This window comes from Coloeus monedula (assembly GCF_965178545.1).
Source record: "Coloeus monedula genome assembly, chromosome: 36".
Lineage (NCBI taxonomy): Eukaryota > Metazoa > Chordata > Aves > Passeriformes > Corvidae > Coloeus > Coloeus monedula.
In genome coordinates, this window is record NC_138816.1 from 1,799,760 (window position 1) to 1,812,459 (window position 12,700).

The 12,700-nt window shown below is 54.0% G+C and overlaps 1 protein-coding gene across 4 annotated transcripts in view; it reads left to right on the forward strand.

Moving 5' to 3' along the window:
• Positions 1 to 12,176, forward strand: part of ABCF1 (ATP binding cassette subfamily F member 1) — a 33,553-nt gene extending 21,377 nt beyond the window's left edge. The window contains exons 17-26 of one of the 4 annotated variants that reach the window (XM_082299979.1): positions 1,518 to 1,642; positions 4,461 to 4,573; positions 6,469 to 6,640; positions 9,118 to 9,192; positions 9,290 to 9,360; positions 10,009 to 10,041; positions 10,766 to 10,952; positions 11,618 to 11,682; positions 11,760 to 11,832; positions 11,919 to 12,176. In XM_082299979.1, the coding sequence (XP_082156105.1) occupies positions 1,518 to 1,642; positions 4,461 to 4,573; positions 6,469 to 6,640; positions 9,118 to 9,192; positions 9,290 to 9,360; positions 10,009 to 10,041; positions 10,766 to 10,952; positions 11,618 to 11,682; positions 11,760 to 11,832; positions 11,919 to 12,085 (1,081 nt within the window). In that variant the 3' untranslated portion in view covers positions 12,086 to 12,176. Of the gene's footprint in view, positions 1 to 1,517; positions 1,643 to 4,460; positions 4,574 to 6,468; positions 6,641 to 9,117; positions 9,193 to 9,289; positions 9,361 to 10,008; positions 10,042 to 10,765; positions 10,970 to 11,617; positions 11,683 to 11,759; positions 11,833 to 11,918 lie in introns of those variants that run through there. The other 3 variants (XM_082299980.1, XM_082299981.1, XR_014227188.1) reach the window with 3 other exon arrangements.
• The last annotated feature ends 524 nt before the right edge of the window (positions 12,177 to 12,700 follow it).

The following is a 12,700-nucleotide window of genomic DNA, read 5'->3' on the forward strand; positions in this document are numbered from 1 at the left end:
TTTTGGGGCATTTTGGGGCATTTCAGGCATTTTGGGGCATTTCGGGGATTTGGGGATTTTTTTCTGGAATTTTCGGGGCGTTCGGGGGGGGATTTTTGGGGGGATTTCCTTGGATTTGGGGGCGTGGGGCAGGCGGGGTTGGGGGCTCTGGGGAGGTTTTGGGAATTTCGGGGCATTTTGGGGGGATTTCGTGGATTTTTGGGGCTCTGGAAATCCCGGGCGGTTTTTGTTTTGGTTTTTTTTTGGTTTTCCTTTTTCTTGGGGGGGAATTTCGGGGCGATTTCAGGAATTTTTGGGGACGTCGGGATTTGGGATCCCAGGGGTGGGGGCAGGGGGCGGCTGGAGAGGATTTGGGGGCGATTTGGGGCATTTTGGGGTGGGGGGGAAGCGCGGGAATCGCCTTTTATGGAATTCCCTGTTTTTTATGAAATTTCCCGTTTTTTACGGATTTTCCCGTTTTTTATGGAATTTCCCATTTTTGTGGAATTTCCAGTTTTTTGCTGAATTTCCAGTTTTTTATGGAATTCCCCGTTTTTACAGAATTTCCCGCTTTTTATGGAATTTCCCGTTTTTAGTGGAATTTCCTGTTTTTTACAAATTTCCCTTTTTTTAATGAAATTTCCCATTTTTTGCTGAATTACCCGTTTTTTTATGGAATTCCCCATTTTTACGGAATTTCCCGTTTTTAGTGGAATTTGCCACTTTTTCTGGAATTACCCATTTTTTATAAACTTCCCTTTTTTCATGAAATTTCCCATTTTTTGCAGAAGTTCCCGTGTTTTATGGTATTTCCCAGTTTTTATGGAATTCCCTGTTTTTTATGGAATTTTCTCTTTTCGTGGAATTTCCCGTTTTTTGCTGAACTTCCCCTTTTTTACGGAATTTCCCGTTTCTTATAGATTTCCCATTTTTTACGGAATTTCCTGGTTTTTTACAGAATTTCTTGTTCTTGTGGAATTTCCTGTTTTTTATGGAATTCCCCGTTTTTTTCTGAATTTCCAGTTTTTTATGGAATTCCCCGTTTTTTTCGGAATTTCCAGTTTTTTATAGAATTCCCCATTTTTTGTGGAATTTTCCGTTTTTTACGGAATTTCCCGTTTTTTGTGGAGTTTCCATTTTTTTTCGGAATTTCCAGTTTTTAGTGGAATTTCCCGTTTTGTACGGAATTCTCCGTTTTTTGCGGAATTTCCAGTTTTTTATGGAATTTCCAGTTTTTAGTGGAATTGCCCGCTTTTTCTGGAATTCCCCATTTTTTATCAATTTCCCTTTTTTTATGAAATTTCCCCCTTTTTGCTGAATTTCCTTACGGAATTTCCCCTTTTTTTACAGAATTTCCTGTTCTCGTGGAATTTCCAGTTTTTTACGGAATTCCCCGTTTTTGGCAGAACTCCCCATTTGTTATAGATTTCCAGTTTTTTACGGAATTTCCAGTTTTTTACGGAGTTCCCCATTTTTTTATGGAACTCCCCGTTTTTTACAAATTTCCCGGTTTTGACGGAATTCTCCCCATTTCCCAGTTACCTGCAGAGCTGGAAGAAGACGCTGCTGGTGGTGAGCCACGACCAGGGGTTCCTGGACGACGTCTGCACCGACATCATCCACCTGGATTCGCAGAGGCTGCACTACTACCGCGGGAACTACAGTGAGAGCAGCGGGGTTTGGGGAGAAAAACCGGGAAAATGGGAAAAACGGGGAAAAACGGGGAAAAACGGGGAAAAACGGGGAAAAACGGGGGAAAAATGGGATAAAAATGGGATAGAAAGGGGGGAATTTGGAATTGTCCACCTGGATTCGCAGAGGCTGCACTACTACCGCGGGAACTACAGTGAGAGCAGCGGGGTTTGGGGAGAAAAACCGGGAAAATGGGAAAAACGGGGAAAAACGGGAAAAAACGGGAAAAAACGGGGAAAAACGGGGGAAAAATGGGATAAAAATGGGATAGAAAGGGGGGAATTTGGAATTGTCCACCTGGATTCGCAGAGGCTGCACTACTACCGCGGGAACTACAGTGAGAGCAGCGGGGTTTGGGGAGAAAAACCGGGAAAATGGGAAAAAAGAGGAAAAACGGGGGAAAAACGGGGAAAAACGGGGGAAAAATGGGATAAAAATGGGATAGAAAGGGGGGAATTTGGAATTGTCCACCTGGATTCGCAGAGGCTGCACTACTACCGCGGGAACTACAGTGAGAGCAGCGGGGTTTGGGGAGAAAAACCGGGAAAATGGGAAAAACGGGGAAAAACGGGAAAAAAGGGGGAAAAACGGGGAAAAACGGGGGAAAAATGGGATAAAAATGGGATAGAAAGGGGGGAATTTGGAATTGTCCACCTGGATTCGCAGAGGCTGCACTACTACCGCGGGAACTACAGTGAGAGCAGCGGGGTTTGGGGAGAAAAACCGGGAAAATGGGAAAAACGGGGAAAAACGGGAAAAAACGGGAAAAAACGGGGAAAAACGGGGGAAAAATGGGATAAAAATGGGATAGAAAGGGGGGAATTTGGAATTGTCCACCTGGATTCCCAGAGGCTGCACTACTACCGCGGGAACTACAGTGAGAGCAGCGGGGTTTGGGGAGAAAAACCGGGAAAATGGGAAAAACGGGGAAAAACGGGAAAAAACGGGAAAAAACGGGAAAAAACGGGGGAAAATGGGATAAAAATGGGATAGAAAGGGGGGAATTTGGAATTGTCCACCTGGATTCCCAGAGGCTGCACTACTACCGCGGGAACTACAGTGAGAGCAGCGGGGTTTGGGGAGAAAAACCGGAAAAATGGGAAAAACGGGGAAAAACGGGAAAAAAGGGGAAAAAACGGGGGAAAAATGGGATAAAAATGGGATAGAAAGGGGGGAATTTGGAATTGTCCACCTGGATTCCCAGAGGCTGCACTACTACCGCGGGAACTACAGTGAGAGCAGCGGGGTTTGGGGAGAAAAACCGGGAAAATGGGAAAAACGGGGAAAAATGGGAAAAAACGGGGAAAAACGGGGGAAAAGTGAGGAAAAATGGGATAAAAATGGGATAGAAAGGGGGGAATTTGGAATTGTCCACCTGGATTCCCAGAGGCTGCACTACTACCGCGGGAACTACAGTGAGAGCAGCGGGGTTTGGGGAGAAAAACCGGGAAAATGGGAAAAACGGGGAAAAACGGGGAAAAACGGGGAAAAACGGGGAAAAACGGGGGAAAAATGGGATAAAAATGGGATAGAAAGGGGGGAATTTGGAATTGTCCACCTGGATTCCCAGAGGCTGCACTACTACCGCGGGAACTACAGTGAGAGCAGCGGGGTTTGGGGAGAAAAACCGGGAAAATGGGAAAAACGGGGAAAAACGGGAAAAAACGGGAAAAAACGGGGAAAAACGGGGGAAAAATGGGATAAAAATGGGATAGAAAGGGGGGAATTTGGAATTGTCCACCTGGATTCGCAGAGGCTGCACTACTACCGCGGGAACTACAGTGAGAGCAGCGGGGTTTGGGGAGAAAAACCGGGAAAATGGGAAAAACGGGGAAAAACGGGAAAAAACGGGAAAAAACGGGGAAAAACGGGGGAAAAGTGAGGAAAAATGGGATAGAAAGGGGGGAATTTGGAATTGTCCACCTGGATTCCCAGAGGCTGCACTACTACCGCGGGAACTACAGTGAGAGCAGTGGGGTTTGGGGAGAAAAACCGGGAAAATGGGAAAAACGGGGAAAAACGGGGAAAACGGGGAAAAACGGGGGAAAACGGGGGAAAAATGGGATAAAAATGGGATAGAAAGGGGGGAATTTGGAATTGTCCACCTGGATTCGCAGAGGCTGCACTACTACCGCGGGAACTACAGTGAGAGCAGCGGGGTTTGGGGAGAAAAACCGGGAAAATGGGAAAAACGGGGAAAAACGGGAAAAAACGGGAAAAAACGGGGAAAACAGGAATAGGAATGGGAATGAGAGGGAAATGGAAGAAATCGAGGGAAAAAGGGGTAAAAAGTAGAGAAAAATGGGATAAAATGGGGGGAAATGGGAACAGGAGTGGGAATGAGCGGGAATGGGGGAAAACAAGGGAAAAAGGGAAAAAAAACAGAGAAAAAATGGGGAAAAATGGGGAGAAATGGGAATCGGAATGAGAATGAGAACGAGAAGGAAATGGAGGAAAACCGGGAGAAAAGGGAAAAAACCCAGAGAAAAATGGGGAAAAAGGGGGGAAAAATGGGGGGAAACGGGAAAAATGGGAATGGGAATGAGAATTGGGAATGGGAACGGGGGAAACTGGGGAAAAACGAGGGGAAATGAGGGGAAAAGGGGACTGGGAATGGGGGAAAAAGAGGAATAAAGGAGGGAACAAACAGGGAAGGGGAATGGGGGAGTCCTGGGGAGGGGAAGGGGAGCCGGGGGGCCCCGGGATGAGCCGGAATTCCCGGGATGAGCCGGAATTCCTGGGATGAGCCGGAATTCCTGGGATGAGCCGGAATTCCTGGGATCCCGCAGTGACCTTTAAGAAGATGTACCAGCAGAAGCAGAAGGAGCTCCTGAAGCAGTTCGAGAAGCAGGAAAAGAAACTGCGGGACCTCAAAGCCGGGGGGAAATCCACCAAGCAGGCGGTGAGGCGTTGCTGGGGTGCGAAAATCCCGGGATCTGAGCCCAAAAATCATCGGGATCTGAGCCCCAAAACCATCGGGATCTGAGCCCAAAAAGCCCGGGATCTGAGCCCAAAAATCATCGGGATCTGAGCCCCAAAAAGCCTGGGATCTGAGCCCAAAAATCATCGGGATCTGAGCCCCAAATCCCAGGATCTGAGCCCAAAAATCGCTGGGATCTGAGCCCCAAAATCCCAGGATCTGAGCCCAAAAATCACCGGGATCTGAGTCTAAAAATCGCCAGAATCTGAGCCCCAAATTGCTGGGATCTGAGCCTAAAAATCCCAGAGTCCCAGCCCAAAAATCCCGAGACCTGAGTCCCAAAAATCCTGGGATCTGAGCCCAAAAATCATCGGGATCTGAGCCCCAAATCCCAGGATCTGAGCCCAAAAATCGCTGGGATCTGAGCCCCAAAATCCCAGGATCTGAGCCCAAAAATCACCGGGATCTGAGTCTAAAAATCGCCAGAATCTGAGCCCCAAATTGCTGGGATCTGAGCCTAAAAATCCCAGAGTCCCAGCCCAAAAATCCCGAGACCTGAGTCCCAAAATCCTGAGATCTGAGCCCCAAAATTGCCGGGATCTGAGCCCCAAAAATCCCGGGGTCTGAACCCAGAAATCGCTGGGATCGGAGCCCAAAAATTGCCAGGATCTGATCCCCGAAATCGCCGGGATCTGAGCCCCAAGATTGCTGGGATCTGAGCACCAAAATCCCGGGATCTGAGCCCAAAAATCCTGGGATCTGAGCCCCAAAATCCCAGGATCTGAGCCCAAAAATCCCAGGGTCTGAGCCCAAAAATCCCAGGACCTGAGCCCAAAAATCCCCGGGATCTGAGCCCCAAAATTGCCGGGATCTGAGCCCCAAAATCCCAGGGTCCCAGCCCAAAAATCGCTGGGATCTGAGCCCCAAAATCCCGGGACCTGAGCCCAAAAACCCCAGGATCTGAGCTCCAAAATTGCTGGGATCCAAGCCCCAAAATCCCAGAATCTGAGCTCCAAAATCCCGAGATCTGAGCCCAAAAATGGCTGGGATTGGAGCCCAAAAATTGCCAGGATCTGAGCCCCAAAATTGCTGGGATCTGAGCACCAAAATCCCGGGATCCCAGCTCCAAAATTGCTGGGATCTGAGCCCAAAAATCACAGGGTCTGAGCCCCAAAAACCCCAGGATCTGAGCCCCAAAATTGCTGGGATCTGAGCACCAAAATCCTGGGATCCCAGCCCCAAAATCCCGGAATCTGAGCCCCAAAATCCTGGGATCTGAGCCTAAAAATCGGCAGGATCTGAGCCCAAAATCCCAGGGTCCCAGCCCCAAAATCCCGGGATCTGAGCCCCAAAATCGCTGGGATCTGAGCCCCAAAACCCCGGGATCTGAGCTCCAAAATCGCAGGGTCTGAGCCCGAAAATCATCAGGATCTGAGCCCAAAAATCCCAGGATCCCAGCCCAAAAATCCTGACACCTGAGCCCCAAATTGCCAGGATCTGAGCCCCAAAAATCACAGCGTCTGAGCCCCAAAATTCCCGGGATTTGAGCCGCAAAATTCCTGGGATCTGAGCACCAAAATCCCACCATCCCAACTCCAAAATTGCCAGGATCTGAGCCCCAAATTCCCACAATCTGACCCCAAAACCCCAGACCTTTCTGGAACCCCCCCCCCTCTTTCTCTGCCTCCCCCTCCCCAAATCCCCCCCCCCACCATTTCCCCGATCCCGGTGATGTTTTTGGGGCCGATCCACCCCGGGACGAACCCCGAGGGTTTCGGGGCCGTTCCCGGCTGCCGCGACCCCACAGAATTCCCACGAAACCCCAAATTCCGGCTCCCGGCCCCCTCCCTGAGGCCGGCGCGCCCCGAATCCCGCAGGAGAAGCAGACCAAGGAGGCGCTGACGCGGAAGCAGCAGAAGTGCCGGCGCCGGGCGCCCGACGAGGGCTCGGCCGAGGCCCCGGAGCTGCTGCGGCGGCCCCGGGAATATTCCGTGCGCTTCACCTTCCCCAACCCGCCCCCCCTGAGCCCCCCCATCCTCGGCCTGCACGGTACCGGGGGGGGGGAGGGGCGGCCAAGGGGCGTTTGGGGGGATTTTGGGGGGGTCCGAGAGGGATTTTGGGGTGTTTTTACACCTGGATTATTCTCTGCGGTTTTGGTATCCCAGGGAAAAGTTTTGGGGGAGATTTGGGGGGGGGGGGGGAGGAACGGGCAATGAGAGGGGGTTTGGGGGGGTTGGGAAAGGGTCCAGGAGGGATTTTGGGGTGTTTTTACACCTGGATTATTCTCTGCATTTTTGGTATTCCAGGGAAAAGTTTTGGAGGAGATTTGGGGATTTTTGGGGGAGAAATGGGCAATGAGAGGGGTTTTGGGGGGGTTGGAAGGGGATCCAGGAGGGATTTTGGGGTGTTTTACACCTGGATTATTCTCTGCGGTTTTGGTATCCCAGGGAAAAGTTTTGGGGGAGATTTGGGGATTTTTGGGGAGAAAATGGGCAACCAGGGGGTTTTAGGGGGTTTGGGAAAGGGTCTGAGAGGGATTTTGGGGTGTTTTTACACCTGGATTATTCTCTGCGTTTTTGGTATCCCAGGGAAAAGTTTTGGGGGAGATTTGGGGATTTGGGGGGGAGGAACGGGCAATGAGCGGGGTTTTACGGAGTTTGGGGATTTTGGGGAAGGGTCCGGGAGGGATTTTGGGGTGTTTGGGGCTCTTTTCCTGCCTGGATTATTCTCTGCATTTTTGGTATCCCAGGGAAAGGTGTTGGGGGAGATTTGGGGATTTTTGGGGGAGAAATGGGCAATGAGAGGGGTTTTGGGCGGGTTGGAAGGGGATCCAGGAGGGATTTTGGGGTGTTCTTCACCCGGATTATTCTCTGAGGTTTTGGTATCCCAGGGAAAGGTTTTGGGGGAGATTTGGGGATTTTTGGGGAGAAAATGGGTAACCAGGGGGTTTTAGGGGGTTTGGGAAAGGGTCCGGGAGGGATTTTGGGGTGTTCTTCACCCAGATTATTCTCTGCGGTTTTGGTATCCCAGGGAAAAGTTTTGGGGGAGATTTGGGGATTTTTGGGGGAGAAATGGGCAATGAGAGGGGTTTTGGGGGGGTTGGGAAAGGGTCCAGGAGGGATTTTGGGGTGTTTGGGGCTCTTTTCCTGCCTGGATTATTCTCTGCATTTTTGGTATCCCAGGGAAAGGTGTTGGAGGAGATTTGGGGATTTTTGGGGGAGAAATGGGCAATGAGAGGGGTTTTGGGCGGGTTGGAAGGGGATCCAGGAGGGATTTTGGGGTGTTCTTCACCCAGATTATTCTCTGAGGTTTTGGTATCCCAGGGAAAGGTTTTGGGGGAGATTTGGGGATTTTTGGGGAGAAAATGGGTAACCAGTGGGGTTTTAGGGGGTTTGGGAAAGGGTCCGGGAGGGATTTTGGGGTGTTTTTCACCCGGATTATTTTCTGCATTTTTGGTATCTCAGGGAACGGTTTTGGGGGAGATTTGGGGATTTTTGGGGGAAATGGGCAATGAGCGGGGGTTTGGGGGGGTTGGAAGAGGATCTGGGGGGGATTTTGGGGTGTTTGGGGCTCTTTTCCTGCCTGGATTATTCTCTGCATTTTTGGTATTCCAGGGAAAAGTTTTCGGGGAGATTTGGGGATTTTGGGGAGAAATGGGCAATGAGCGGGGTTTTGGGGGGGTTGGAAGGGGATCCAGGAGGGATTTTGGGGTGTTCTTCACCCAGATTATTCTCTGAGGTTTTGGTATCCCAGGGAAAGGTTTTGGGGGAGATTTGGGAATTTTTGGGGAGAAAATGGGTAACCAGTGGGGTTTTAGGGGGTTTGGGAAAGGGTCCGGGAGGGATTTTGGGGTGTTTTTCACCCGGATTATTTTCTGCATTTTTGGTATTCCAGGGAAAGGTGTTGGAGGAGATTTGGGGATTTTTGGGGGAGAAATGGGCAATGAGAGGGGTTTTGGGGGGGTTGGGAAAGGGTCCAGGAGGGATTTTGGGGTGTTTGGGGCTCTTTTCCTGCCTGGATTATTCTCTGCATTTTTGGTATCCCAGGGAAAGGTGTTGGGGGAGATTTGGGGATTTTTGGGGGAGAAATGGGCAATGAGAGGGGTTTTGGGCGGGTTGGAAGGGGATCCAGGAGGGATTTTGGGGTGTTCTTCACCCAGATTATTCTCTGAGGTTTTGGTATCCCAGGGAAAGGTTTTGGGGGAGATTTGGGGATTTTTGGGGAGAAAATGGGCAACCAATGGGGTTTTAGGGGGTTTGGGAAAGGGTCCGGGAGGGATTTTGGGGTGTTTTTCACCCGGATTATTTTCTGCATTTTTGGTATCTCAGGGAACGGTTTTGGGGGAGATTTGGGGATTTTTGGGGGAAATGGGCAATGAGCGGGGGTTTGGGGGGGTTGGAAGGGGATCCGGGAGGGATTTTGGGGGTTAGGATGGAATTTGGGGGGATCTCGGGGGGGATTTTGAGGGTTCCAAGTTGGATTTTGGGGTTTTTTTTTCCTCCTCACCCCCCTGCCCCAAATCCCAGGCGTGGATTTCGGCTACGAGGGCCAGGAGCTGCTGTTCCGGAACCTGGACTTTGGGATCGACATGGAATCCCGAGGTGGGCCCCAAAATCCCTGCAATGGCCCCAAAATCCCCCCCTGGGGGGGTCGAGGGGACCCTGCCCTAATTTGGGAACCCCCCCCCCCAATTCCCAGTTTGCATCGTGGGCCCCAACGGGGTCGGGAAGAGCACCCTGCTGCAGCTGCTGACCGGGGCCCTGACGCCGGTAGGGACCCCGAAAACGGGGAAGGGGACCCAAAAATGGGGAGAGGGACCCCGAAAATGGGGAAGGGGACCCCAAAATGGGGAAGGGGACCCCAAAATGGGGAGAGGGACACCAAAATGGAGAGAGGGATCCTGAAAATGGGGAAGGGGACCCCAAAATGGGGAAGGGGATCCCAAAATGGGGAGAGGGACCCCAAAATGGGGAAGGGGGCCCCAAAAATGGGGAGAGGGACCCTGAAAATGGGGAGAGGGACCCCAAAATGGGGAGAGGGACCCTGAAAATGGGGAGAGGGACCCTGAAAATGGGGAGAGGGACCCCGAAAACGGGGAAGGGGACCCCAAAATGGGGAGAGGGACCCCGAAAATGGGGAAGGGGACCCCAAAATGGGGAGAGGGACCCCAAAATGGGGAAGGGGACCCCAAAATGGGGAAGGGGACTCCAGAATGGGGAGAGGGACCCCAAAATGGGGAGAGGGACCCTGAAAATGGGGAGAGGGACCCTGAAAATGGGGAAGGGGACCCCAAAATGGGGAGAGGGACCCTGAAATGGGGAAGGGGACCCCAAAATAGGGCGTGGGCCCCGAATATTGGGGGAAACCCTGAAATTTGGGGGGGGTTTTTAACTCTTCCCACCCCGATTTCTCCGCAGCTCCGGGGGCAGATGAGGCGGAACCATCGCCTGGTGAGGGGGCGGGGCCTGAGGGGGCGGGGCTCAGAGGGGGCGGGGCTCAGAGGGGCGAGGCCTCAGGTGGGCGGGGCCTCAACACATGCCTGAGAAAAGGGGTGGAGCCTAAAATGGGCGTGACACCAAACAGAAATAACCAATGGGGCGTGGCCCAGGGGTGTGGCCTAAAGGGGTGTGATCCCATGTGGGCGTGGCCTCGACGAATGCCCGATAAAAGGGGTGTGGCCTGAAGGGGGCGTGGCTACATGTGGGCGTGGCCTCCATAAATGCATGCAAAAAGGGGTGGAGCCTAAAAAGAGCATGGCATCAAACAACCAACGGGGCGTGGCCTAAAAAGGGGGTGTGGCCTAAAGGGGCGTGGCTCCACGTGGGCGTGACCACAACGAATGCCCGATAAAAGGGGTGTGGCTTAAAACGGGCGTGGCATCAAACAAATAACCAATGGGGTGTGGCCTGAAAGGGGTGTGGCTTAAAGGGGCGTGGCTCCACGTGGGCGTGGCCTCAACGAATGCCCGCTAAAAAGGGGTGTGGCCTAAATGGGTGTGGCTCCACGTGGGCGTGGCCACACGAAATCCCCGACAAAATGGGTGGAGCCTAAAATGGGCGTGGCACCAATCACCGACGGGGCGTGGCCAGCCCGTTCTTGGCGCCGATTGGTGGCAGAGGATGGGTGGGCGTGGCCGTGACCCCGCCCTGACCCCGCCCTGACCCCGCCCCGCAGAAGGTGGGGTTCTTCAACCAGCAGGCGGCCGAGCAGCTGCGGCTGGAGGAGACGGCGGCCGAGTTCCTGCAGCGCAGCTTCAACCTCGCCCACCAGGACGCCCGGCGCTGCCTGGGCCGCTTCGGCCTCGAGGGCCACGCCCACACCCTGCAGATCGCCAAGCTCTCGGGTGGGCGGCTGATGTGTGGCTAGTGCATTGCTGCGGTGTGGCTACTGAGTTTTTGGGTGTGGCTAGGGGTTTGTGGGGGTGTGGCTAGGGAGTTGTGAGGTGTGGCTAGTGAGTTTTGGGGTGTGGCTAGTGATTGATGAGGTGGCTGGTGATTTTTGGGATGTGGCTAGGGAGTTGTGGGGTGTGGCTAGTGAGTTGTGGGGCATGGCTACTGATTTGTGAGGTGTTGCTAGTGATTTTTGGGGTGTGGCTAGTGAGTTCTGGGGTGTGGCTAGTGCTTCTTGGGATGTGACGAGTTGTGAGGTGTGGCTAGTGAGTTGTGGGGCGTGACTAGTGCATTTTGGGGTGTGGCTACCACGTGGAGAGGCGTGGTCTGGGGTGGGGGCGTGGTCTGAGATTGGGGGCGTGGTCTGGGTTTGGGGGCGTGGTCTGGGTTTGGGGCCGTGGTTTGGGTTGGGACGTGGTTGGGATTGGGGCGTGGTCTGGGATTGGGGGCGTGGTCTGGGATTGGGGGTGTGATTTGGGATTGGGGCGTGGTTTGGGGGCGTGGTCTGGGATGGGGGCGTGGTCTGGGATGGGGCGTGTCCGCTCGGGTGGGTGTGGCTGGGTTTGACTGACAGCTCCGGCGGCCAATCGGCGCTGGGTGGGCGGAGCCGGCGCTGAGCGCGCCCCGTTGCCCTCAGGCGGGCAGAAGGCGCGGGTGGTGTTTGCCGAACTGTCCTGCCGGGAGCCCGACGTGCTCATCCTGGTGAGGCCGGGGCCGGCGGGTGGGGGAGGGGCACGCCCGGCTGTGACCACCCCGAGTGACCCCTTGACCCCCCCCAGGACGAGCCCACCAACAACCTGGACATCGAGTCCATCGACGCCTTGGCCGACGCCATCAACGAGTACAAAGGAGGTGGGGCCGGGTTGGGCGGGGCCGGGGTGGGCGTGGCCGGGCCGTGACGTGGCGGTGACGTCACGGCGGTGTGGCCACGCCCCCAGCGGTCATCGTGGTCAGCCACGACGCGCGGCTCATCACCGAGACCAACTGCCAGCTGTGGGTGGTGGAGGAGCAGGGCCTGAGCCAGATCGACGGCGACTTCGACGACTACAAACGGGAGGTGCTCGAGGCGCTGGGCGAGGTCGTGGTGCACCGGCCGCGGGAGTGACCGCCAGAGTGACCGCCAGGAGGGCCGGCAGAGTGACCGCCAGAGTGACCGCCAGGGGGGCCGGCAGAGTGACCGCCAGGGGGGCCGGCAGAGTGACCGCCAGGGGGGCCGGCAGTGACCAGGAGGGGCTGCAGGGGGAGGGGCCAAGGGAGGGGTCCGGCCTGGGAGGAATAAAAGGTGGTGGAGCAATGGCGGCCTCGGCTGTGGTCATTGGGGTGTGGTCAGTGTGGGTGTGACGTCATTGGGGTGTGGTCAGTGTGGGTGTGGTCAGTGTGGGTGTGACGTCATTGGGGTGTGGTCATTGGGGTGTGGTCAGTGTGGGTGTGGTCATGGGGGTGTGACATTGTGGGTGTGGTCAGTGTGGGTGTGACATCATTGGGGTGTGGCCAGTGTGGGTGTGGTCAGTGTGGGTGTGACGTCATTGGGGTGTGGTCAGTGTGGGTGTGACATCATTGGGGTGTGGCCAGTGTGGGTGTGGTCAGTGTGGGTGTGACGTCATTGGGGTGTGGTCAGTGTGGGTGTGACGTCATTGGGGTGTGGCCAGTGTGGGTGTGATGTCATTGGGGTGTGGTCAGTGTGGGTGTGACGTCATTGGGGTGTGGTCAGTATGGGTGT